This window comes from Lynx canadensis, chromosome B4 (assembly GCF_007474595.2).
Source record: "Lynx canadensis isolate LIC74 chromosome B4, mLynCan4.pri.v2, whole genome shotgun sequence".
Taxonomy (NCBI): domain Eukaryota; kingdom Metazoa; phylum Chordata; class Mammalia; order Carnivora; family Felidae; genus Lynx; species Lynx canadensis.
In genome coordinates this window covers 13,455,193-13,481,664 of record NC_044309.1, presented here as the reverse complement: position 1 = coordinate 13,481,664, position 26,472 = coordinate 13,455,193, and the positions used below count along the sequence as shown (strand labels likewise).

At 44.1% G+C, this 26,472-nt stretch overlaps 1 protein-coding gene across 1 annotated transcript in view; it reads left to right on the top strand.

Moving 5' to 3' along the window:
* FAM107B (family with sequence similarity 107 member B) overlaps nucleotides 1–26,261 on the top strand; it is a 235,584-nt gene extending 209,323 nt beyond the window's left edge. The window contains exons 3-5 of the mRNA XM_030323365.1: nucleotides 13,644–13,827; nucleotides 22,329–22,479; nucleotides 23,461–26,261. Coding sequence (XP_030179225.1) covers nucleotides 13,644–13,827; nucleotides 22,329–22,479; nucleotides 23,461–23,577 — 452 coding nt within the window. The 3' untranslated portion in view covers nucleotides 23,578–26,261. The remainder of the gene's footprint in view (nucleotides 1–13,643; nucleotides 13,828–22,328; nucleotides 22,480–23,460) is intronic.
* Nucleotides 26,262–26,472: the final 211 nt, after the last annotated feature.

Sequence of the window (26,472 nt, the reverse complement as noted above, 5' to 3'; positions counted from 1 at the left end):
GTACCAGTTCCATGTTTTCCAGGATTTACACATAACTAGTTTTCTTTGTGCAATTCAAAACAGTGGTTTTCTTTTTTCCCCTTTAGTAAACCCATGTGTCAAATGCTTCTTTTTAAAAACAACAGCTGCTGTGAACACAAGCTGTGCCTTCTACCACTGGGTGACACTGTTAGACCACAGAGGAGTCTTCTCTGGTAAAAGCAGGGTCCTTGAACTTCAGATCTCATCAAGCTGCTTTATGTAGGAGAGAGAGAAGCTCTGAGTCACTTAATGGTCATGTATCAAATGTTACTTGATAAGTGTAATTTATCTGTCTAAGGCAATTTTAAGGCCAATGACTTTAAGGTAATTAATTATTAAAGAAATCTGTTAATTGGACAGCATTTCAGTTGCTTAGAGGTTTGTGCAGATTAATGGGCTGCGTATTAATGAAGTACTAATTGCTTTTTGGGAATATTTATGCAAGCCGATGTATTAATATTTATTTCTCACCAGACAACAATTTGAGTTAGCTTTCTGTGGCAAAAGACTCATTTTTTACACACAGCATTTGATGTCGCGTGGGCTTTTAGTGAGCATTTTATTGGGTCATCTTGTTCAAGAGGGAGGATAATCATCTGGGTTAGGAAAATGTCTGCTGGACATTTGGTTCCTTGTACTGATCTTTATTGAGAGAAGAGACTTCACTCTAACTCATTCTGTGCTCCTTCAACATAAGATGAGGACAGAGAATTTGTTTAAAGTAAGAGTTGACCTCGCCTCCACCCTCTGTTTTTGCCCCTTTTTTGTAAATCTGAGCTCTGTACTTGCTGCATATCACCTGGCCGATTTTAGTTGAACGATATATGGAAAGCACACAGAGATGTTTCTGAAGATGAGAAATAAGTAAAAGTCAGGTTTCCCCTTTGTGAGCTTAATGTGAGGGGAAGAAAACTTCAAATACAGTTTTAATAGAAGTAGACTTAAGTAGCCTCAGAGAAGTAGGAACAGTGTCCTGTTGGGCCAGAAGAGAGGGAATTCTCATGAGGAGTCAGGAAAAGCTTCGGGAAAGGAGCTACTTAATTTGGATACTCTCACCCTTCGGTGTTTTCGCCCATCGTTCAGTCCACTTTTATGGAGTGGCCATGGGTGACACAGGCATGGTGCTGGGCACACAATAGGGAGTAAACACAGATCTGTTGCCTGCATGGTCCACAGCCAAAGTCACAAGGAGTTAGCGGCCCCAGCTTTCTTCTGGTTCTTTTGCATCATGTAGTCCCTGTGTGTCTGACTCTCCTTCCTGTGGCTTGTGTTTGAGGCACCGTGCTAGAGCTGTGGGGATGATTTAAGTCAGTCAAAGGTCTCTTCCCTGCCAAAGGACACTCATCTGTTCTTGAAGGAGACAACATGGATACATAGGAAAAATTAATTCATGGTAAGTGTCAGATTCGTGGGGTAAGGGGTCAGCGAGCAGAATTGCCCACATCGGTTTTAGACGGGAGGAAGAGGGCTCCTGAGAAGTGGCAGTGGGAAGATTTTTGGCGAGGCAAGCTTTGAGCTGGGTCTTTGCAAGGACTTTTCATTGGTCTTGAGGAGGGAATTTTACCTGAGAGGAAATGAGGAACAGGGGTGGAGATGGGAATGTGTGCGGGTTCAGAGTAGAGGCTTTGTGTTGGAGAGGAGCCACAAGTTTGCAAGGGTGATTGAGGACCAGATTGTAGGGAACCTTGGGAACTAGGTGGAAAGTTAAGACTTTATCCTGATGTGGCAGTGATATTTGGCCTGGCGGTTCTTGATCTGATGAAATAGTGCATCGGATGTGGCTGGGGTGCAGTGGGAAGAGTGATCGGGAGGAGTGGAGGCCGGTGAAGGGCCAGCTGCTTGATTCGGAGACGAGGGGAGGAAAGCGTGAACTAGGACTATAGCAGGGGCAGTGGGTGACGGTCTCAAAGACATTTATTTTGAGAAAGAAACACTGACTGGTTGATTCCCTATCAAGGCTGAGGTATAGGACATTTCAGAGATAACGTCGGTTTGAAAACTGGCTGGCCTATGGTGAAGTTAGGAAGTTAAGGGACAGCCACAGGATTATTTCTGACAGTGGGAGACAGGTGTGTGTGGCGTCCTCTCTGTTGCTATTGAAAACAAAAATTTCGACTCCCAATTTGCCAGGGAGGATTTCCGCCAGAATATAAGGGGTTGGCTCTGTCCTGTTTAGTGTTCTATTCTTATCTGGCCCAAAGGGGGCACTTATTAAACCAGCCAGCGAGGTTGAGCTCAACTTGACACATGTTTGCTTCAGATGTGAAGTATCCAGTTGGCAGTTGAAACTTTTGACCTGGAGCTTGGGAAGAAAGGAAGAATCTTCGTATACCCTTCAGAAATGGCTCATATAGCAGAAAGGCCAAGGGCATGTTGGGTCACCAGAGTCAAGAGTATAGAGCTAGGGACCTGTTCTGTAGAACAATGGGCACTGAGAGAGCGGGAGGGAAGAGGACGCTTGGGCAGACAGGTAGGGAGGGTCAGGGGAGGGTCGTCCAAGGGGCTGGCTTTCACATCGAGGAGGACATGGACAACAGCTTTGAATTCCACGGAGCGGCTGAGGAGCCAGGAGGCCTGAGGAGAACCCTGTACATTGGTTGCTATGCAAATAGGAACACAGTGCACGGAATTTGTTTTCTGTGATCTGTTAGTGTTAGTGATCCACTGGTAGCTTATTGTGCTTGGCTGCCTCATGGATCACTGTCATTGTGGACAGACCTGAGGGTCGGAGCATAGGACCTCCTATCTGAAAGAACGTCTGACCGACCCCCTGGCACAGTCCACCCTCTTGATAGCCAGCCCATAAGGAGACCCCCCATCTCAGTTTGAAATATCTCTGGATGAGAGCTTGAGCCTCACCATTTTCTTGTGCTTGTTTGGTTGAGAAACCATTCTGTGCTATTGGGGGCTTCAGAGAGGACTAAGCAGGCTGGGACATGCGGGGCCCAGAAGCCTGGCAGGTGGTGACATGCCCTGTGGTGTGGGCTGCCGTCATGCAGCTGTGCTGCGTGTCATTGCCCAAGATTGTGATGCCGGTCACCCGGTTGCCACTCTCTTTTCTTTCAGATGAATGCTTCTGTTTGCCAGGGCTGAGGAGATGTCTCCCTCCCACCATTCGCTCCTCACAGAATTAGGGTAGTACCAGAGGGCAGCAGGGAATTCTAGAATCTGCCCTCAAGGTAGAGGGAGGGAATGTGCAGGATTCAAGTCTTACCTGAAGGGCTACGGGAGGTTAAGCAAATTGTGAACGTAAGTAAAGTTGTCTTGATGTTTGAAGACTTAAACTCTATATTGGGCCAAGTTAGGAAATGTTATGTTTTTGGAGATCCCTTATATTCATATAATTGCTCCATGCTCAGAATAGTTATTTGCAACAGATTACTGAGAAGTTGGAGAGAAATGGCCATCCAGTTCTGCAGATAAGACTGAAGCGTAGTAATTGGGAAATTATCAAGATTTTCAAGGCATTGGCAGGCTCAAGCTGCAGGCTCCAGTCTGTGCTTTGGCCTTGTCTATCAGGGATTTTCCTCACCCCCTCCAATCTGCCCCCCTCCCACATCCCTCTCTGTCACATGAGTCCAAATCAAGAAGATGAGCAGAGACCAAGATTGGGTTTATCCATTAAATTTTGTCTCAGCTAGTATACCTGTGGCATATAGCCATCCATTTTCACTTAAATAGAACATTAGTTAATGAAGAGGTAGATTAATGAATTAATTTGTTGGAACTATTTAACTGTCTAATTTATTGAGCATATGCCGCAGGGGCAGGTACGTGTGTGGTGGATGTTTTCCAGAAGTTTTCTTTTAATGCTTACAACTGCTCTGCAAATGTAGGTATGTGAGCTCTGATTTACAGTTGAGGAGATCAAGACCCAGGTTAAGTAACAAAAATCACATAACTGGTAGATGATGTAACCAGGATTCTAATCCAAGATGGGTGGTCTTCAAGCCTGGTTTTCTTTTCCATTATACTGTATTATTTCTCAAGGATTTAACAAGGTTTAAAATGGATGAAATGACAAAATTCTAATAACATAGCAGCAACCAGATAATCTCTTAGATAGTAATTTTAATAGCTATTTGATATGTACAGTATTTAACATAGTGTGATGTATATACAGAGAAGGACATAGGCTGTAAAGGTGTAGTGAGTGGTGCATTTTCCAAGTGAACAAACCTGTATAACCAGAACCTATATCAGGAAACAGAACATTATCAGCACTCCGAAAGTCGTATTCCCTTCACTCCCAGCCCACTCCCAAGATATCCTTTATCCTGATATCTAACACCAAAGATTGGTTTTTCCTGTTTTTGGGCATTATGTATGTGGAATAATGAAGTATGGACTCTTGTGTCTGGCTTCTTTTGCTCAGAGTTACATTTGTGAGATTCAACCTTGTCGTCCATTCATTCCCATTGCTGAGTAGTATTCCAGTGTATCAGTGCCCCCAGTTTGTTTATCCATCCTCCTGATAATGGACATTTGGATCACTTCCTGTGTGGAGCTATTAAGTATAGCACTGCTGCGAACATTCTTCGAAAAACCTTTGTGTTTGAAAGAACATGTGTCTTTCCTGACTTCTTTCCTCAGTTTAATGCAATTTTCTGCAAGATGTCTTCTGTTTGGGGTTGTAAAGCTGTGATGTTAAAAGGCTTCTAAAATCTTTTCAAGAGGTAGAGAAGATCATCCTGTTAAAAGCGAAACTTAAGTCTTCCTTCCCATTATCCCAATCCAGAAGAATGGACTGCTCAAAGAGCATCCCTTTGGAATCAGGCAGACCCAAGTTCAAATCCTAGTCCTGTCCTGTAGTAACTGTGTGACCCAGTGCAGGAATAACAATGTTATTATTACTAATTGTTATATATTGCCAGTGATGGCGCTAATATCAGATGACATCTGCTGAAGATTTATGATTTCTAGTCACTGTATTTGGTATACGTTTCTCATTTACCCTTCCTAACAACCCTATGAGATAATCTGCCATTCTTGTTTTTTTTTTTTTTTCTTTAAATGGTGAGGTAACCTGCCCAAAGACACAGTAAATGAGAAATCTAGAATTTAGACCCAGTCAGTACGATCTGGAACCCATGTTCTTGAAGCTGTCTGAGCCTCCTTTGTAGGCCATAGGGAATAATAACTCCTACCTCATAGGGCCTCATCCAGAATTAAATGATGGGGAGGAGCTTAATGTATACCTTCTAGGGGAGATCCATGGGGACCCCAGAGTGGATTGCTTTCGTGGCATATCTCTGCACTTTTAACAGTGTTGAGGGTCAGGGGTGAGGCCTCCCTGCTCTCCTGGTGGTTGTTAGGAAGACGGACATCTAGTTATTTGTGGAGCCGTCGCCACCTTCTGGTTGGTCTCGCCTCAGCCAGACCGGCTTAGCTTTGATAATGGCCTGGGTTCCGTCTTCCCCATGTTTCTTGCCTCCTTTCCCATGTTCTAAATATAAAATATGTGCCTTTTTTATAAAAATACATTTTTAGGGGATGAAAAAACTGATGAGAAAATGAGTTTGGTATTTTCCCAAGGGCGTCACCATTTGGCGTTTGTACAGCAGAGTATTTGCAGCCACTTTATCGAGAGTTTGAAGTGGCGGCAGTCGTGGGGCCGGGCAGAGGTGAAAAAGTGACATTTCTGTGTGCAGACCCCTCTGGTTGGGTGCCATTTCTAAGCCTTAGTTTAGGTTTGTGGCCACAGAGGTCCCCTGGGCTCTTGTCTAATGCCTTCAGGTGCCAGATGGTGTCACTGTCCCTGATGAATTTGTAGGTTCCAGGCAGGTCAGGAGTTTGTCGTTGCAACCCTTGGCTGTTGGGGAACAGTTCTTGTCTTAACTCACTCACTGCTCTCTCAGCTTCCTCTTTACAGCCTGCCTCCCTCCTGGGATTAGTGGGTACTGAGGGCAGGCTTTCCATTGCCAGGTGACCTAGGCCTGGGGCTGGCCTGCCTGCTATCTTAAGTGATCGGGCTCTTTCAGAGTATTGTTAGAGGGTTGCTAGAATCTCTTAGAGTCAGCCTGGGAAACAATTGCTCCTCAAGAGTGCTTTGGAATTACTTCTAACTTGCCGGAAGTAGTTGTAGCAATTCAGAAGTTTACTTGTTTCACTTTGATTGGTCACAGGACACCTGTAGCCTACAGTATACCTGCATACATTGCCATGTTTCGGGTGTTGTTTTCAAAAAGGCTTCAATTATTAGTGCTTCTAGGTAGAATTTGATTTTAAATATTAAGGTAAACATGAAATTTAGCATAATTTCTAAATGTGGTTTTTAAATCTCGTGGGATTAGGTTTTAAATTTTATCTTTCTGATGTAGAAATAGCAGATAAAACTGCTGACTCCAAAAACGGTGTGAGGAGGAAATTCAGATGCAATAAATATTTTTTATTAATCCACTTGTGACGTGTTTCTGTGGGAATGGTTATTTACCTCTGGAAAGCAGTCAACACAGAATGCCTGCGAATAGGCATGAAGTGGGCCCAGAGTGAATGAACCTTTTTGATCGGGACAACAAAGCCAGGACTCAAAATCCATCTCTAATGTTGGTATTTTCTTGTCTCCTGGGATAGTAGAGTTTAATAATGACTTCTCTTTGTGGATTTCCAGAAGTTAAAGCAGAATTCTCATCAGGTGGTATTTTTCAGTGCACCGTGTTTGGGCTTGTGGCCTTGGGGGGTCTTCTGGGTTCTTGTCGAATGCCTTTGGGTACCAGATGATGCCACCGTCTCCTCCTGGTCCAAGGCAGAGTTTTTAGGTTTGCTTTCAAATCTCTAAGATGTATTTAGTAATAGGGTCAGTCTAAAATGCAGTTCTCTATTACTCAACTTGTTAAGGTATTTCAGTGCTGCCTTGGTCTCTGAGTGGCATAAAAGGACCTTGCTATTGGGGCCTATGTCTTGCTCTACCCTGCCCTCTGGCTAAGCCATTCACAGCTCCATGTAGCACCTTGAAGGTGGGATAGACCTTCTTACACTTTTCAGAAGGTTTTTTTTTTTTTTTTTTTTAAATGGTCATTTATTTATTTTTCAGAGAGAGCATGCAAGTGGAGAAGGGCCAGAGAGAGAGAGGGAGCCAGAGAATCTGCAGCAGGCTCCAGGCTCCGTGCTGTCAGCTCAGAGCCCAAAGCCGGGCTTAAACTCACGAATCATGAGATCATGACCCGAGCCAAAATGAGATGCCCAACCCACTGAGCCACCCAGGTGCCCCTTTTTGGAAGGTTCTTAATGTTTGTAGCATGAATGGGTCTTAGAATTACTGGATGTTACCAGTGAGAAGGGCTGTGGGTCATTTAGTTGAACTCCTATGTTTTTAAAGAAACCAAGGCCTAAAGAGGTGGAGTTTTGTATGTAAGGTTTCTCAGAACTCTAAATAAACTGTGTTAGTGGTGTTGGTCACACAGTTTATCTAATAATAGCTTCTATTTATTGAATTTCCATAGACATGCCAGAGATTGTATGGAGTACTTAAATAAATCTACATTTCAACCATTTCTTACAACACTCACTTTAACAGATGGGAGAACGGAGGGTCACGAAAGTTAAGTTTTATCCAGGATCTCAAGCCAGTTTTATTTCTCCTACACTGAGCCAACACTGGTTTTCCTTTATTGAATTGAAATTAAAAAAAATACAAATCAGTTTATTTGATCAGGGGAGTATGACAAAAATATCTTCGTGTTATTCTTCATGAAGAATGTGTCATGTAGTAATAATGTCGATGCACAAAGTACTTTTCCTTCCAGACAGTTCTGTCTCATCCTCTTTGTCTGTCAGGCTTCAGGATTACCTGATGCTCAGGGAGGAAACCCTGACCTCCCAACTCCACTTTCTGCGCTGCACACACAACTTGTTGCTAGGACTTTGGACAGCTCAGGGGCTCCCTCTACTGGTAGTTACTTCATTTGACTACTATTTATTGACCCTGTCCAGGGAGTGTGAGGAATGTGAACATAGACCAGATGTGGTCTTTGCAGTGAAGGGATGATGATTATGTACACATTGCTGTAATAGAAGGTGGGGACTGGTGACTGTTAGGGAAAGGGAACAGAGAAAATTCCTATGGGGTTGAGAAGTCAGGGAGTTTAATCGCAACTGGGGAATTAGGAAAGGTAGCTTGGAAAATTTGACATTTATCTGGATCTGAAAGGTTGAGTAAAATTTGGCTTTACAGCAGTTCAGGAGTAGGTACTTGAAGAGGATCAGCATCTCTGCTGGAGAGAATGGTGCTGGCAAAGGCGTGCTGGTGAGGAAGGCAGGGAAATGTGAACATTTGGGGGCAGTAAGTGTTCGTTTCAGTTTAAATTTTTTTTGAAGTTATTTATTTTGATAGTGAGTGAGCAGAGGAGGGGCAGAGACAGAGGGAGAGAAAGAATCCCAAGCAGGCTCTGCGCTGTCGGCACAAAGTCCTATGCGGGGCTTGACCTCACAAACCATGGAATCGTGACCTGAGCTGGAACTGAGCATCGGCACTTGACCAACTGAGCCACCCAGGCACCCTCCATTTCAGTTTAATTGGTGGATAGGATCCGTGAAACGAAAGAGTTTCTTTAGGATCCGAAGGGCATTTTCCAGTGCCATTGACTTAGTAGCGATTAGGAAGATGGTTGACAGAGGGAAGAAAGTTGAAGAAGGTCATTTACGTTCCATGTGTTGGTCATGGCTCGAGGGTGGAAAGTCACTGAGAAGTGGCCAGAATGCAGACGCCAGATCCTTCAGTGGCCACCGCCACTGCCATGAGTACTAGAGGTTAACAGAGGTTGCTCCCTGCTGGTTCATCCCCAGGGCTCACCCCACTAAGTGACCTTTTCCCAGACCCCGGCAGGGTCTACTCCGTAAGGGGCCACAAGGACTCCTTTAGCCTGGTCCACAGGCAGGCCTCAGGTCACACTTGACTGAGGCTGAGGGGCCTCGTGTCTCCTGTCCTGGCCCCAGTTGTGCAGAAGGGCAAACCAGTGAGAAAGGGTTTGAAGGGGAGCGTCTGCACCTTCGTGTGCAGCAGGGTGTCTGCTTCAATCCAGGCGGGGACAGGCTGAGGCCCGCCTTCCTGCCTGGTCCCCTGGGAGAAGCAGCACTTCCCAGATACTAAACCTAGAGAGGAATCCAAAGAAAATTCCAAGCTAGAGCCTGTTTCCTAGATTCAGAACCGAAGCCTTTCCCATTCTGCACACTGAAAGCTCTACCTCTGTCTTGGCATCAAGACCCGAGATGTGCTTTGTACCCTGGCACCGACATCCAGGAGAGACTGGGAGTGAGCATCCTGTTTGTTTGCCTTTGCTTGCAGGAATTGTGAGAAAGGAGGGCAGAGGGAGGGGGGCCTGGGGGGGCGGGGCGGGGGGGGGGGCAAGTGAGAGACCATGGAGGTCAAACCAGTGGGGCAAACGAGTCAGCCAGGGTTTGAGCACTGATTGCCTTCGCCTTTTTGCTGTCATCACCTAGACGTCTGTCCAGCAGGTACATCAGACTCTGCGTGTCCACCTCCACTCCCAGCACCCCTGCATGATGGCGCCGACCCTTTCGTAGCTTAGGCCAGGGACCTTGGAGTCCCCCGTGCTTCTCCCATGCCTTTCGTGACTCTTGTCCAGTCCTTCAGGAAACCTCAGAGGCTTTCCAGTCAGCACCTATCCTGACCCGTCTGACCTGTGCTGCAACCATCCTGGTCTAACCCATGTGTCACCCATGTGTCACCCGTATCACTGTTCCTCCCCATTTTTTTCCCTGCCTGCTGCTGCTGTTTTAAACTCAGTAACTACAGTGGTCTTTTAAAACCATGAGACTCCTAGGGCGCCTGGGTGGCTCAGTCAGTTAAGCATCTGACTTCGGCTCAAGTCATGATCTCACGGTTCATGGGTTTGAGCCCTGCATCGGGCTCTGTGCTGACAGCTCAGAGCCTGGAGCCTGCTTCTGATTCTGTGTCTCCCTTTGTCTCTGCCCCTCCCCTGCTCACACTGTCTCTGCCTCTCAAAAATAAATAATTGTAAAAAAAAGGAAACAACCATAAGAGACTCTTAAATACAGAGAACAAACTGAGGGTTGATTTGGGGTGGGAAGAGGGGGGAAAGGGTGATGGGCATTGAGGAGGGCACTTGTTGGGATGAGCACTGGGTGTTGTTGTATGTAAGCGATGAATCACGGGAATCTACCCCCTAAACCAAGAGCACACTGTACACATTGTATGTTAGCCGATTTGACAATAAATTACATTTAAAAAAATAATTATAGGGGCACCTGGGTGGCTCTTTCGGTTGGGCGTCCGACTTCAGCTCAGGTCAAGATCTTGCGGTCCGTGAGTCCGTGAGTTCGAGCCCCGCGTCAGGCTCTGGGCTGATGGCTCGGAGCCTGGAGCCTGCCTCCGATTCTGTGTCTCCCTCTCTCTCTGCCCCTCCCCCGTTCATGCTCTGTCTCAAAAATGAATAAACGTTAAAAAAAAAAATTTTTTTTTTAAATAAAAAAATAATTATAGACGGAAAAAAACAAAACAAAATCAAGATGTAAAAAATAAAAAAATAGGAGTCCGGTCTGGTCACTTCTCTGCTCGAAATCCTGAATGTCTTTTCTGCTGTCTCCAGAGTAAAGGCCAAGAGTCCTTACAGTGGCCCTCACGTTCCCCATGACACATGACCCCTCCCCGCCTGCATCACCTTTCTGTCCTCACCGACACTCACTCCTCCAGCCCCGCTGTCTTCTTTGCAGCTCCTCACACCCCCCAGGCACACTCCTGCCTTGTGGCCTTTGCATGAGTTCTTTGCTTTGCCCCACGTCCACAGGGCTCCCCTTCCCCCAGGTGATACTGACCTTAGGAGGCTGTGACCTGTTTTGATTCAGTGTCATGGAGATTATCCATGGTTTGGAGCAGAGAAACAGATCCTTTTATGGGATCCTGTAGGCCTTCTTGTCTGCTCATTAATGAGAATGGAAAGACCGCTGGGGCCACACAGAGGTGTGTACGGTGCCTTTCACATATCAGTCAAAGAGTACACTTTGGTGTGGGGCAGCGTATTAAAGCCAGGCTGGCCGTGATGGGCTTGCTGACTTGCCACGGTCAAGTAATTCTCCAGTCAGTGAGGTTGCAGGCATTCTGATTTAAAGGATCCATGTCAATAGTGTTCAAGGACTATTTGGCGTAAGTTGTTACACACATCTCAGTGTTCAGTAATCCTGAGCCTCAGTTATGCCGTTATATATAAACAAATAGTGCATCCACAGTTTTTCTATTTTAGCTGATTTCTTTATTCTTTGGATTTTTAATCTCTTTATTTTCACGTTAATCTTCAAGAGATTTTGCTATAAAAATCGCAAATTTGGTAGAGAGAACAGGTTTGAGACCAGAGACATTCATTTTAGTTTGAGCTTCCTATTACTAGTAATATTAGCATGAACAAGTTACTTTTTGTTTCCCCGTTTTATTGTTTGCAAAGTGAAGATTCTAGTTCTTCTGTTCGTTGGGTTGTTGCTGGGCTCACACATGGTCACGTACGGGCCCTGGGTGATTGCTGACTGCTGCTTGGGACATCTTTTCCCCTTGGGTGTGGAAGAATACACCAGTGGTTTGGAATAGTTCAGGATTTGGGAAAGCATCTTCATGACCTTGAGAGCAAAACTCCTGCTTGTGACTGACTGCAACTGGATCCAGTTTTTGTTTTTGTTTTAAAATTTTTAGTTGAAAACACATCTTTATTTTTTCCACTGCCTGCCCCTTCACTCCTGTGCCCAGAGTCCATGGAAACAACACCGTGTGTTCTCTCCTCCCTTCATCCCACCCTCTTGTGTGAATATACGTGCTTTTACTTCATGTTTGCTCGGTGGGTTGATGTCATGGGCAGAAATAAAGATGGAACTTGTCTTCCATCGAGGAGATTATCCCTGGAAGACCTCTCCACTTTTTTAGTTTAGACCAGTTTTGATTCAGTTAACATTTATTCGGCTTCTGCCATGTGCCAGGCACTTTACTGGGCCTGGGGATTCAGAGCTGTAAAAGAAGCGGTTCTGACTCGTGGGGAGAATAGGCAGAAACCCCTGGCTCCTCTGTGTCATGGTGGAAGTACATCTGCACCACTGCTGGGCCAGGATGCGTGGAGGGGATCGTTCTCTCCGTGTCCCTGGAGAGGTGGGGGAAGGTGGCCGTTTTGGGTGTGAGCCCATGAACGTGCGGGTCTTCCCCCAACCTTGGCCTGTTCTGTGGTCGCTGTTCCGTCCAGAGGCGTCAAACTGGCCAGAGAATTAGTAAGCATGTTGTCTGGACTTTGAGGGAAGGCCCAGTGTCAAATACTGTGCCATAGTCACACTCTGTATCTCATTTTTGGTTTGGGAAATAAAGTCATCATACAGGGACAGGGAAGCATGAAATGGCATGTTAATTATCTTGAAATATTGGACAGATTTGTTTTGGGGGCAGGGGAGCAGGATTGAGGTCAACACCAAAAGTGCCTAGGGGTCCACAGCAATGGAGTGCCTGCCGGCTGGACCCATCAGCTTCCAGCCTGATGCCCAGCCAGCCTTCTTCCTCCCAGCTCTTGCCCTCGCTGAGTTTGTTCTTCTGTCTCATTAAATATCATGAATGTTTGCGGACTGCCCACTGTGCGCCACACACTGCCCCTGCGTAGCTACAAGGGCGTGTGTGGGGGAGACCTGTGCCCTGAGCATCTCTTATGGGGGGACACACACTTAAATCATAGAATGAATGACTAGAATTGAACATGGGGTGGGGGCGGTGGGGGGGGGGGAAGGGACCCTAGGGATCGTCCTCTGTTCCTTTTGCTTTACTGATCAGGAGTCTGAGCCCAGAAAGGCTGGGGGACTCTGCCCAGGCATTCCATGGAGTTGTTGTGCTGTGCTCCAGTGACTGCCTGCCCTCCCTGCCAAAAACCTCTACAGACGCGTTCTTGCCGCGAAGTATTCTCCCTTTGTCTTCCCTTCTTTCTTCCCTTCCTGTCACTTCCTTTTTTCCTGGCACTGTTGTAGGGCAGCTGGAGAGGGGGTGGGTAAGACAAAATTCTCGCCCTCGGGAGCATTTGCTTTCGAGAGCCAGTAACCAAGAAGCCAACTCACAGGACTGACAGCAGGGAAGAACTGGTGGCCGGGTTGGGTTTAAGTAGGGTAGGGAGAGGTCAGACCTCACTGAGAAGGTGACGTTTGAGGAGGGAGCGGAGGACAATGTGAGCTGGGTGCTCATGTAAGGGGAGAGGAGACCCCTGCCAGTGGCAACATCAGAAGCAGTGCTCTGTGCTCTAGAAGCCTCGCAACATTGATGGGTGTCATGGGTCTGCCCATTACTGGTGCACATTCATTGCGGGGGTGGGGGGAGGGGGCTGAAAGAAGCAATGAAGGATCCCGGTCAGGTGTCCAGGTGCTTGTTATGGGGTTAAGTTGGTCTTTTGACATGTTGGCAGGAAGCATCCTGTGTGACCTGAAACTTAAAGTGTGAGCAGTAGTGACCAGAGTCAGATCGTGGGTCCCCTTTGCTTTAGTCACCCGGAAAACCACGGCCATTGTTGTGTCTCTTTTTCTCTCCTCCTGCTTTCTCGAAGCTTCAGAGGAGTTTTCAGTGAAGCAGTGAAGTGGGCCCTGGGGGATGGCACGCCTCAGCAGGAACGACCAGAGACCGTGTCACCTTTCTCTTTCAGACGGCCCGTCTGAGGACAGTGACCTCAAGGACGCCTATCTCATTCCGAGAAACATCATGGCTGAGCCAGACTACGTGGAAGATGACAATCCGGAGCTAATTAGGCCTCAGAAACTAGTCAATCCTGTCAAAACATCCCGCAACCATCAGGATCTTCACAGGGAACTTCTCATGAATCAAAAAAGGTACGGTGGTCTCTTGAGCAGAATTTTCCTTTTGGGGACTTCAGCTTCAGAGATGTTTACCTTTCCTGATGGTTTTTAAGGCTGCCTTGTTCCTTCTGGTGTCCTTGAGCCAGGGCACCCCCTCCCCCCCATAAAGTCCCATCATCTGCTGGAGTGACTCTGCATTCTGCAGAACTGTGTCCTCTTTGAAAATAGACACGTGCTTTAGAATTTGGATGTAAGGGGATCGATTAAGGATAAAAGAGTATCCTAAGTTGAAGAGGAATACCTTATTTGTTAGATTTGTAAAAATTCTGAATTTGCCCCTTACATTTGGGGCATTTATTATTTTTTTGGAAGAGAGAAAACATTTACCTTTTATCTTCTTTGTAGACAGTTTGCTCCATGTGTGCTATAAAAAATTTGGATGTTGGGTTGGTATAGTCTGCTTTTTAAGTGATTCTGGGCAGGGCAGGTTGACTGGGAGAGCCAAGGATACAAAATTATTTTTATTTATTAGGACACAGAATTACTTACTTTATTTAAGAGCCTTTAAGCTTCCTTTGGAGCACTTCTTGGATCTTCAGAATGAAACTTTTGATCTTAACTGTGGGACCTTATGGGTCATTCATTGCCCCACTCTTTACTCAGCCTTAGTAGGTACCCATTGAACTGAAGGATATACAGACCAAGTTAAGCAGCCGGGTCATATTTTAGCAGGAAGGCCTAATTTAAAAATAAAAATAAAAAAATGTGAAGAGATGTTGGCGGCAGTTCTCCTTCCCTAGTGCACCCCTGCCTCGCATTATTCACGTGCCCCAGTATGCTGTTAGATTCATGGTGATTAAACTGAATGCACGTTTGATCCTTTTTGAATAAGTGCTTAGCTTCTAACCATCATTGTCACATAAAAGAAAAAACATATAGAATTGATATCATGCCCAAAGCAAAGCAGAACTGTACGTTCCTAAATAGACCACAGAGTTTGAAGGCAGTCTTACCTGGGAAATGATGCCTGCATTTTGGTACAAAGATCGAAAGTTTGATGTACTCCAAAAGAGTAGCCGTTGCCACTGAGTGGTTTTCTGATCATCTTTTACCTCTTGGTCCTCAGTTGCCTTATCTGTAAAGTGGGAGGAGGGGACTTGGTTGATCTCTAGTAAGAGACATTCTGGCCCAAGCTGTTTTTGTTTTATTTGGTTTGGTTTTGTTCTTCTATTGTATCTATGAAAAGGCTCCAAGTCAGAAGAGAGGCAAAGGTAAAACCAAAATTGGCAGACTTGTTCTCTGAATTATAGCCTACAAATTATTCCACAAAAATGTACTTAGTACCCTGGGTTATATCTAAAACGTATAGGTTTGTACAATCGAATCTGGTTCCAAATTTTCTAGAATAGTCATTTTCTGTGAAAATAGACCTTCCTTCTGTCTGACTTTCTCTGGCCCATGATTTCTTTTCCTTGTTTACACAGCTGACTCTTTAGCCAGGCCCAGCTCAAGTAATTTGGGAGAATGCTGGTGTTCCCTCAAGTACCATGGTGTAGAGAGTATGTTGCTCTGAGGTTAGAGGGAAATCATCTAAATCCTGGTTTGCCGTTTAACTTGACCTACCTTTATGACCTTGGACAAGGTCCCCCTTCCTGATACACGTTTCTTCATCTATGAAATGGGGGATAAAAATATCCTTCTTACAAAAAATAAATAGGGGATGGGGCACCTGGGCGGCTCAGTTGGTTGAGTGTCCCACTTCAGCTCAGGTCTTGATCTCATGGTTTGTGAGTTTGAGCCCTGTGTCCAGCTCTGTGCTCACAGCTCAGAGCCTGGAGCCTGCTTTGGATCCTGTGTCTCTCTTTCTCTCTGCCCTTCCACTGATCATGCTCGCACTCTCTCTCTCTCTCTCTCTCTCTCTCAAAAATAAATAAAAACATTTAATAAAAACAAAATAAATAGGGGCGCCTGGGTGACTCGGTTGAATGTCCGACTCTTTTTTTTTAAAATTTTTTTTTTCAACGTTTATTTATTTTTGGGACAGAGAGAGACAGAGCATGAACGGGGGAGGGGCAGAGAGAGAGGGAGACACAGCATCGGAAACAGGCTCCAGGCTCCGAGCCATCAGCCCAGAGCCTGACGCGGGGCTCGAACTCACGGACCGCGAGATCGTGACCTGGCTGAAGTCGGACGCTTAACCGACTGCGCCACCCAGGCGCCCCGAATGTCCGACTCTTGATCTTAGCTCAGGTCTTGATCTTAGGATCGTGAGTTGAAGCCCCACGATGGGCTCCATGCTTGGCATGGAGCCTACTTAAAAAAAAAATTTTAAATAATAACATGTGTGAATACCTGTTAAAATGACTGGGGTATAACAAATGCTCAATTCGGGGCGCCTGGGTGGCTCAGTTGGGTGAACGTCCGATTTCGGTTCAGGTCATGATCTAGCTCGTGGTTCATGAGTTTCAGCCCTGAGTTGAGCCCTGTGCTGACAGCTCAGAGCCTGGAACCTGCTTTGGATTCTGTGTCTCTCTCCCTCTCTCCTCCTCCCTCTCTCTCTCTCTCTCTCTCTCTCTCTCTCTCAAAAATAAATAAACATTAAAAATAAATAAATTTAAAAAATAAATGTTCAGTTAGTCCCATCCATGTTCCACCTCCCATGTAGCATCTTCTGAAAATTTCCATTGCTTCTTCCCCCTTTTCTCTGAAGGGCTGTGGCCTGGCTTTTGAAGTATATCAAGAGGGGGGAAAAGAAACCGAAAAGGCAGGAAGGTGGGTTTCAAAATCCAATGCATGTATCTCATCCTATGTTTTCAGGTTTTTGAAGATAAGATCTTAGTTTGGTGGGGTCCTCACATTAGAAATACAGTTGGTTTGTGGAGTGAAAATGTCTCAAGCAGTTTCTTCTCTGATTCATCTTCTATCATATATACTTACTAGAGACTCTGGGGTTTTTATTTAGAAATAAAATTTCTAAATTTAGAAAATCAAGAAATTTTTGTGCCAAATGATAGGAAGTTTCAGACGGATAATATATATATTTGGTTAAAGGATAATTGTACTTGGTTTTTGGCTTGTATCATAATGAAAGTCTGCTTCCTTTTCTACAATTTGTAAAGGACCTTCCCATATTTTATCTTAACCAGTGATCTTTCCAGTAACCCAGTGTGTGTTATCTTGGGGTTACCCTAATTTGACATATAAATACAAGAAAACCCAGAGAATAAACATAGAATAAAAAGCAATTCATACAGATAAACCAAATAGAGTAATAGTATCACTCAGAAAAAAAAGTGGAGAGAAGAAAGGGAGACAGAAATGAGATCAACGCAAAGCAAGCATTCCATGGAGCCCTGTACCTTTGCTCTACTTAGGCATAAATTTGGCTCAAAACCCGGGAGCATTTGATTCACAGAGTTTTTCAGGTTACATTTTAGAGATCATAAGATAAAAGCAGATTCACTGTTTAGGAAAACAAATACTTGTAGATACTCGTAAATACTCTGAAACCTACACCCTGTCAAGGATATAATTCTCCTCTACTTACCGTCTTTTGGACCTAGATCAGTTTCAGATTAAGAGTTTTTAAATTTTGATCTGGTTACAGTCTGCCATTAAGTCTGATTATGAAGACCTTTGGTCAGCTTCTCAGGTTCTGTAGGTGTTCCCAGTGGCTCAAAGGGCAGATTTCAAGAGGCATTATTTTTTGTAGTTGGCAGATTTCAAGAGAAATTACTTTTTGTAGTTGAAAGATGAGTGTTCGGGACACCTGGGTGGCTCAGTCGATTGAGCATCTGACTTCAGTCAGGTCATGATCTCACGGTTCATGAGTTTGAGCCCCACAGCAGTCTTGATGCTGTAAAATGTAGGGATTGAAGCACAGAGCCCGCTTCAGATCCTCTGTCCCCCCATCCCTGCTTGCCTCTCTTTGCCCCCCCACCCCCCACTCAGGCTCTCTCTCTCAAACATAAAAATGTAAAAAAAAAAAAAAAAAAAGTGTTTGAGAGGTCTTAAAAATATAGGGATATTTCTTACATAACTTAGATTCTGTCTTCTCTACAAAGTACTTTTGGCCACAGATATAGAATATCCAATCACCTAAACACATCTCTAAAATTGGTCCTTTGGCTTGTACCTTCCAGTCAGCAATTTCGTTTCCTGTGATTTTAGTTGTTCATTTTATATGCTTTGCTGGACAGATAGTTCCTCAGTAGATACTTGCTGTACCACGTGGCAAAAAATATGGGAAGTTGAGTTAGAAGTATTTGCGTTTAGAATCCATGCAGGTAGAAATGACTCAAGCCAAAAATGTAGATAAAGACAGGTCAAACCAGAAGATTCCAAGATTTAAAGATCAAGGACTTGAAATCCAAATGCAACCCTCCCCTTCCACCCTAAGAAAAAAATTAGGCCAGGAGATATTTGGCTGGGTAGGGAGGGGAGCTGTTCCGTTAGGGTTTGAGCCAGCCCTCGCCTCTGGCTCCATGCTCTCCCAGGTGAGGAGAGAGGGAATTTCACCTTTATGGGTTTTATGTGTCTGGGGTGGGGGTGGAGTGAATGAATATAGACCTTTCCAGTCTGCCCTTTGATGTATTCAGTGGTTTATGTGAAATGTGAAATGTACCTTCAAAAGTTGTCTGTACATTTCATCGCTAGTGGTAGAAAGATAAATTGTTGGAGCCTCTCTTGGAGGGCAGTTTGGAAATATCCACTGAAACGTAAAATGTGCTGGTCAGCCAGCAGTTGTACTTTTTTGCATCTAGCCAACAGAAATAGTTCTATAAAAGGGCAGGTATACATGTGTAAGGAAGTTCATTGCTGCATTGCTTTTAATAGGGAGCAATTAAAAACAACCTAAATGTTTGTCAGGGGAGTGGGAAAATGATGGCACTTCTGTACCATGACATCTTAGGCAGATGTTCAGAAGAATGAGGAGGAGGCCATAGAAAGTATGGAAGAGGACAGCCCAAAGTCTTAGTTATCTGTGGGTGTAAGAATGGGAAATGGTCCGTGGGGCAAGGACTCTACTCTGTACAATTCTAACCACATAGAATACAGCGTATGTGGTGCTCCCAAGATTTGCTTAACAGGGGGTTTAGGTGTGCTTTTACTTTTACATATATGGGTGTATATGTTACCTACCTTTTTTTTTTGTTTGTTTTGTTTTTGCAAAGAGCACTTACGAATTTAAAAAACTATCTTGGGTGCCCTCTGTCACATTATAGTCACAGGAACTAGACCCAGAAATAACTGTTGGTGTCGAGTGGTTCAAAGCCATCAGGACTTAAGCACCTGTCAATCATAGAGGAATTGAAAGTGCTTGTTAATTGTATCTGTCAGAAGTGATTAAAGAGAAATCAGCTGTTAGCATGCAAAGAATGACACTATAGTCCATGAGATTTGGAGTGGCTTGTTTTTGTCTCTGGGCACTCTCTACAGGCTGATCCAGTTTTCAACTCAGAATCATATGGGCAGTGCTTGACTTTCCATTCAGCACAGAAAGTGAAGTGATCTTCTGTGATAAAATATTAACTAAATTTGCCTGACTTTTTGACTGCTGTAAGTGCAGAACATTTATCAGATAAGCACCATTTCCCTGAGCTTTCTGTGGCTAAATATTTTATCTTACTGTCTCCATTGTGTAAAGTCTTTGACTAGAAAATGAATACTGGATGTTAGTTAAACCCATTCATAGGCTGCAGCAGAATGCCAGCTTAGTGTTCATACATCAAAGTTGTTGAGCATCCTTTGCATAATCCAGAAGAATTTAATAACCATTGAGGTTAATTTTGCCAGTGAAATAAAGGGAAAGGAAAATTTTTGAAATTTAAATTATGTAGATAGCTAAATTCTTAATCCTAAAATTTAAGTCCCTTAATTCTGTCTGTGGTATCCTACTGAAGCTTTTTAATAGTCATGGAACTGAGTGGGTCTTTACTCAGATTATTTACAAACATATTTTCTTATGCTCAGGTGCCACTTACATTTATTGTGAGCAAAGTACCATAAGTAGTTTTTATTACACTTCATGTTTAACTTCCAGAATAGTTCCTCGATACTTCTGTCGACACCATAAGATCTTTTTTTTTTTAATCTTTATTTTTAAATTTATTTATTTTGAGAGAGACAGAAATAGCGTGAGTCGGGTAGGGGCAGAGAGAGAGAGGGAGAGAGAGAACCCCAAGCAGGCTCCGCACTGTCAGCAAGGAGACTGATGAGGGGCTCAAATCCACGAAACCGTGAGACCATGACCTGCGCTGAAACCAACAGTCGGACGCTCAACCGACTGAGCCACCCAGGTGCCCCCATCATAAGATCTTAGTAACTGCAAAACACACTAATTAAATCACAGAAGTAACTCATCTCCTTTCCTTTATTTCTTCTTTTTTTTTTTTTTTTTTTTTGGCTGAATTTAATGTTTTTCATTCTTCTTTTTTACTAAAAGTTCTGCTAATGAAGATTGGGAAAGTGAGGATACATGTTATTTTGACTATGCATCCTTTATCTGTAGTGATGGCATATACTGATCTTTACTCTGTAAACAACTTTGAAACATTTATGATTAAAAAAATGGAGATAGGGGAGATGCCAGAATCTTAAAAAATTATAGTTAGATAAATGAAGAAGTGTGAAATTGAGGATTTGTTTACAGATGAAATAGTGTGAACTTGAAAGACATTGAGAGGAGTGTGTTGACGAGTTTCTTGCAGCCAGAGCCCACACTTGGGAAATTGTTATTTGATTTAACAGTTACTCAGATGACTCCCAGATGCTGAGACACATTGGTTGATTGAAATAGTTTAGAGAACCACCACCAAGGTAGACATTCCTGAATTACAGACTAGCAGTCACCATCAGCAGGACCAGAAGGTGCGTGGGAAGGTGCATGGGCCCATCTCAGTCCTGAGTTGATTCAGTAGGGCCCTTCCTGCTGCCCAGAAAAGCCTGGGTCACTGACAGGTCAAGTGTGCATGTGTGTGGGTGCGTGAGAGTGAATACGCCCACCATCACTTCCACCCTATGCTGCCTGAAATTGATGATGTTCTTCCTGTTCTGTGGTTTGTTTCATTTTTATTTTAAATGCTCTTAGTAAATGTTAGTATCAAGTTGAGATTACTTGAGAGCTAGTGGAGACTTGCTAAAGAGAGAAGGAAGACAGAAGGAGATAGGCTGACTGAGCCACCACCGTGGAAAGCCTGGACTGAAGAAATCTTAAGGAAATGGTAGAAAAATAGAAACCAGCAATGTCCTAGCTGACAGTTAAACATAGAAGTTCCACCTAAGGAAATGTCCTTGACTTACCCCAAACATTTTGGGTGCAGGGTTGCTAGGAAATGGTCTAAGTTTTGCTTTTGTTTCTCCCCATCTGCAAAGAAGGCAGCCTGATTTATCTCTTAGAAAAGTAAAATTTCCCTGAAGCCTGATTTCCGTGCATCATCAGTAGTAAACTACACATCTGAAGCAGTTCCACTGTATGGAGCACTAGGAGTCAAGGGATCAGAATTCTCTGCCCCCCCAGCAGTGATGAAATCTTAGACGTGCCTTCTGGTATACAAGAGCCCTACGACAGATTTGAGAATTTTGGAAGAGGGGTCCAGGGCCATTTTGCTGTTTACATTTCTGTGCTAGCCTAACTCTAGGCAATATGTGTGTGTGTGTGTGTGTGTGTGTGTGTGTGTGTGTGTGTGTGTGTGTATTATTTACTTTGAGAGAGAGAGGGAGAGAGAATCCCAAGCAGACTCCGTGCTGTCAGCACAGAGCCCGACGGAGGGCTCAATCTCACGAACCATGAGATCGTGACCTGAGGTGAAATCAAGGGTCGGATGCGTAACCAACTGAGCCACGCAGGCACTCGATTCAAGGCTATAGTTAGTATGTGGGATCGGGGGCTCCATCTTGGGAAGGTTTCCCTAAAACTTCAGGTGGAGGCACCTCATATTCTGGGTATCTCCATCCTCACCATCTCTATCTATCTCCATCATCTCTGTTCTCCTCTGTCATCTCCATCCCCATCATCTCCATCTCTGTTTTCTCCATCTCCACCTTCCTCATCTTGTGTCATCCCTGTCCTCCTCTTCTCTGTCATCTCCATCTTCTCCATCACTGTCTTCTCCACCATCTTCGTCTCCATCTTCTCCGTCTCCATCAGCATCATAAGCGATCATAATACCCATTGAATGAGCTCGCTATTCCGACCTTCCCCCCTCCAAACCATCCTCACTACCCTTTACATAGCCTAGTATCTGGCACACAGTAGGTGCTCAGTCCATTTTTATTGAATGAATGCATTTTGCATACTCTTGGAAGTTGTTCTTGTCTTTCTTCCATGCTCGTGAATTTCTGACACGACCCGTGCTGACTAGCAGCTAGTAGGCATCATAGTGATGCTGCCAATTCAGTAGACCCCTTTTCTGTGGCTGACGCCATAAATTTCTGTTGATGAAGGCTGTGCCCATTAGATTAAAACTTACTTTTGTTTTTGTTTTTAAGATTAAGACTTTCTAATTTTGTTATTTATTTACTTATTTATGCAGGGGTCTTGCCCCTCAGAATAAGCCAGAACTGCAAAAGGTGATGGAAAAGAGAAAACGAGATCAAGTAATAAAGCAGAAAGAAGAAGAAGCACAAAAGAAGAAATCTGACTTGGAAATAGAACTATTAAAACGGCAGCAGAAGCTGGAGCAGGTGAGAGTGTGATGAAAGTTGTCTTTTTCCTTTATTCAGATCCATCTGACATGCAGTACCATGTGAGTTTAAGGTGTACTGCGTGCTAACTTGGTGCATTTATATTGCGGTGTGTTTGCCACCGAAGCGTTAGCTAGCGCCTGTCACATCACGTAATTATCATTTCTTCAGCGTTGGGAACTAAAGGTCTAGTCACTTAGCATATTTCTGTTCATAGTGTAGTTTTGTTTGTTTATGTTCATAGTGTAGTTTTGGTGGCTGTAATTACTGTGCTGTGCTGTGTATTACTTCTCTACTGGTTGCAAGTTCATACCCTTAACCAACATCTCTCCCGTTTCCCCAGCCCCTGCTAGCCGCCATTTTACTCTCTGCGTTTACAGTTTTGGTTTCTCTAGATTGCACAAATAAGGGAGATCATGCAGTATTTGACTTTCTCTGGTTGACTCCTCTCAAAAGTTATCTCTTCTGTCCAGAGAAGTAAGAATGTTGGAACAAGCAAAATTTACCAGACATGTCAGATGTAAATGCTGATTTCACAAAAGGAAACTATGAGATAGAATGTCAGCTAATGGGCTACATAAAATACATTCAAATGAGGTAAAGACAAGGATTCAGGAGGCAAAGCCCAAACCGGGGAATATCACTGAACTCACAGCAGAGCACTGGGGAGCTCAAGCAATTGAGTGAGATTCAGCCTCACCAACCAACTGCACATTGGTCTCGGGATCTTGTTTCCGTAGCCTTGATTTTTGGGTTTTTGGTTTTGGTTTTGCTGGTAGTACAACCCGGGGGGGCTGCTGCTCCCTCGCAGGACGTCCCCAGGGCCTGCACATGTCCGTACATACATACACCTAAGGTGGAGACTGGGAGAGAATTTCCTCCACTGGGAAATGAAGGTGTTAGGGACTTTGGAAAGAGGAGGAGTGTTTCGAAAAGCCTCTCATTTTGTAAATAATTTTCCTGTTTCTGAATTTCATTTAGCATGAACTTGAGAAGCAGAAATTGCAAGAAGAACAAGAAAACACCCCAGAGTTTGTGAAGGTTAAAGGCAATCTCAGGAGAACAGGCCAAGAAGTGGCCCAAGCGCAGGAGTCGTAGGCCTGGGCCACAGAGACCGCGCGCCCAGCACACCACACGGGGAGGCCGTGTGCAGGTGTCTCCGCAGCACTTAAGCTCAGGGCAGAAGCCCCTGGAGAGAACCCCAGCCAGCAGAGAATTGTTACTTTAAAAAGGATTTGGTTTTGGTTTTCCTACAATCTGGGTGGATAAATGACCTGTGACAGTTGATTTCTATTCGCCAAATGAAGGACGTTGACCAGCACTTAAGTTGGGATAAGTGAACCTGTGTTCAAAGACTTAAAAAAACAAAAACAAAACCACAACAGCAAAAAAGAAAGAGGACACTGGAATAAATTCTTCAGAATTGCACTACTTGGTTTTTCTTTCAGTCCAAGTTTAGTGGGGCAGAGAGCCTTTCTCCTTCTAAAATCTAAAACAAAAAACAAAAAACACGTGATTTGTTTTTTCCTTTAGGTATCTGCTAGATAATTTAGATCACATAGAAAGGCATTGATCTGTTACATCTTATGTTTGTAAATTCTCTGTTGAGAATCCAGAATTGTCTTGTGTAGTCCTGCTGTCACCCGTGTTAGGTTGACACCTGAGAATGTTGATGTTAATGTTGAGCACAGCTGTTACCTTTGTTGGCATTAAGATTCAGAAATAGGGTGAGAAGGTTTAAAAACATGGAAACAAAAATACCTAAAAATATGCAAACAAGTTACACGTAAAACATAAGGAAACAAAAAACACATAAAGGTCCATCTTGATCTTATTTTAATTGCTTTTGGTTCTCTGATACTAGAATGCTCCATAGTGACAGTCCAGTTCAGAGAAGGCACATTGTATAAATCCAGTTCTTGCTTTGATAACTATTAGGATCTTGTTTTGTTTTGTGTTTGAATTTCTTGCCGAGCCTAGTCCCTTTATATGAAACAATCCTTCCGCTCCTTTGGAGTATAATAACTAGTTCCATATAACCCAACTTCAGTGTCAAACGTAGAGGGTCCAAATCTTTGAGAACAGTGTGGGGGAAGCTCCCATCGGGAGCCAGGCAAGGAGGACTTGTCTGGGTATTCTAATGTGAAACAAACGTAGATCGGTCTCCAGGAGGCCTAAGGTGGAAGGTTGATAGCATCTGTACATTTTGGATATCATTAGAATTCCCAGTTTTGGAAATTTCGGATCAAGGATCACATACTGCTTTGCCTTGTTTTTGTTTTTGTTTTTTTTCCCGGTGAAGAAAGACTCTTTCGCCGCTCTGTCAGCGGTGATGACCACTGCATGCACCTCAGGAAACGCTGAGGCGAAGGGAGAGGCCGCCCAGCTTCCGCACACCAGCTAGCTTGCTATCGTGAGTGAGTCCCAGGCGGACAACAGCGAAATCCTTACGCAAAGTACGTTTTATTACCGCTGGTACATTTTACTGGGGGTGATCTGGAAGAATTCATGTGGATTCAGTATGTTCTCCATCCAGACGATTCAGCCAGTAATTTCTACATTGCAGAGTCCTCTCCTTTAAAGGCTCATAGAAAACTGGATCCCGAGCTTTTAATCCTAATAAGCGTAGTAGAAATTAGCTTTCTATGGGAATGCTTTAGTTTTCATAGTTGACAGGCTCATACTCAGTCCTCATGTGAACAAGATGAAGGTAAACACAGAGACAGCACATACTGCCAGTTAGAGGACATGTCGACCACACCCGCAGTGGGTGATTTCTCACCAGTGGGTATCATTTGAACGAAACATGAGATGCTGAAGATAAAATGTTGCTCTGTCATAGTCTACTTTTGAAGGATGGAACGGTAACTTTTTTTTTTCCATCCTCCTCCTTTTTGAGAGAAGAAGGTATGTCACGTGATCCTCTTGAAGGTACATTTCTGATTGCACGCTGACTGGAGTGCTGTCTTTGTGTATATGGACTAATGATGAGATTTGCAGGATGAAGATTCAGGACTAGCTCATAGCCTTTCACCTAACTGGATGTTGGATCTTAAGTCCTGCGTCTCTGAAGTAATTCTGCCACTCGATAGAATTCTCAAGGGTCCCCGACAGACTCCTTCAGAAGGACCGATTCTGTTCCTAGAACTTACCTAGAATTTGTTCTTCACTGGGAAGAAAAAGGACAAAAGCATCTCCCTCCCAGTCTCACTCACCAGTCTGCACAGTTACGTGTAGCGAGTAGTACAAGGTCTGGCCAGAAGACTTGTAAATAGCGTGAGGTGATGTCTTATGACCAAACAGTGGGATATACAGGTCGAGAAGCTCCCTGAAGCCGTCAGCTCAGCTCAGCTCACAAGCCTGAGTTTAAAAGCGTGCCAGTCTCCCCTCCACACGTTAATACTGTGCGGTCCAAACCCCTAGGACTCCTGAACATCCGGGCAGTTTTGTGCTTTGAGCCACTTTTTGACAGAAATGGCTCCATTTTTCCACTCTGTGGTTTTCTTAAAATAGTTCAGTGTTTTATAGTCTCCTGGTAGTAAAGTAGTGTTGCTTTCTAAGCTGCAACAGTTGACTTTATTCTTCTACTCTGAAAAATCTTGACTTGTTTGAGTGTATATAATATATATAAAGGGAGCCTTAATGGATTTGTTTTCATAATTTAATATTTTTTGTATTTGCTCTTGTATAATTGTTTTTAATGGAAAGTATTACAGAACTGAGGGTGGAATTCTTAGAACCAAAGTTATTCTTAATAAAAATCACCACGCGCTTGGACCACGCAGCTGTGTTTGTCTGATCTGTTGGAGGTGGATATCTGGAACCGAAGGGGGGTTGCTGTATTAACCTTCAGTAGAAGGTGGTTTTAGGGTCTTCCTTTGGTGACTGTCCTCTTTGACACCCCCCCCCCCCCCCGCCGCCCCCATCAGTATGTCCTCTGTCTTGCTTCAGTCAGGCTGACAATTCATTGTGTCAAACAAATTCATGGTAAGG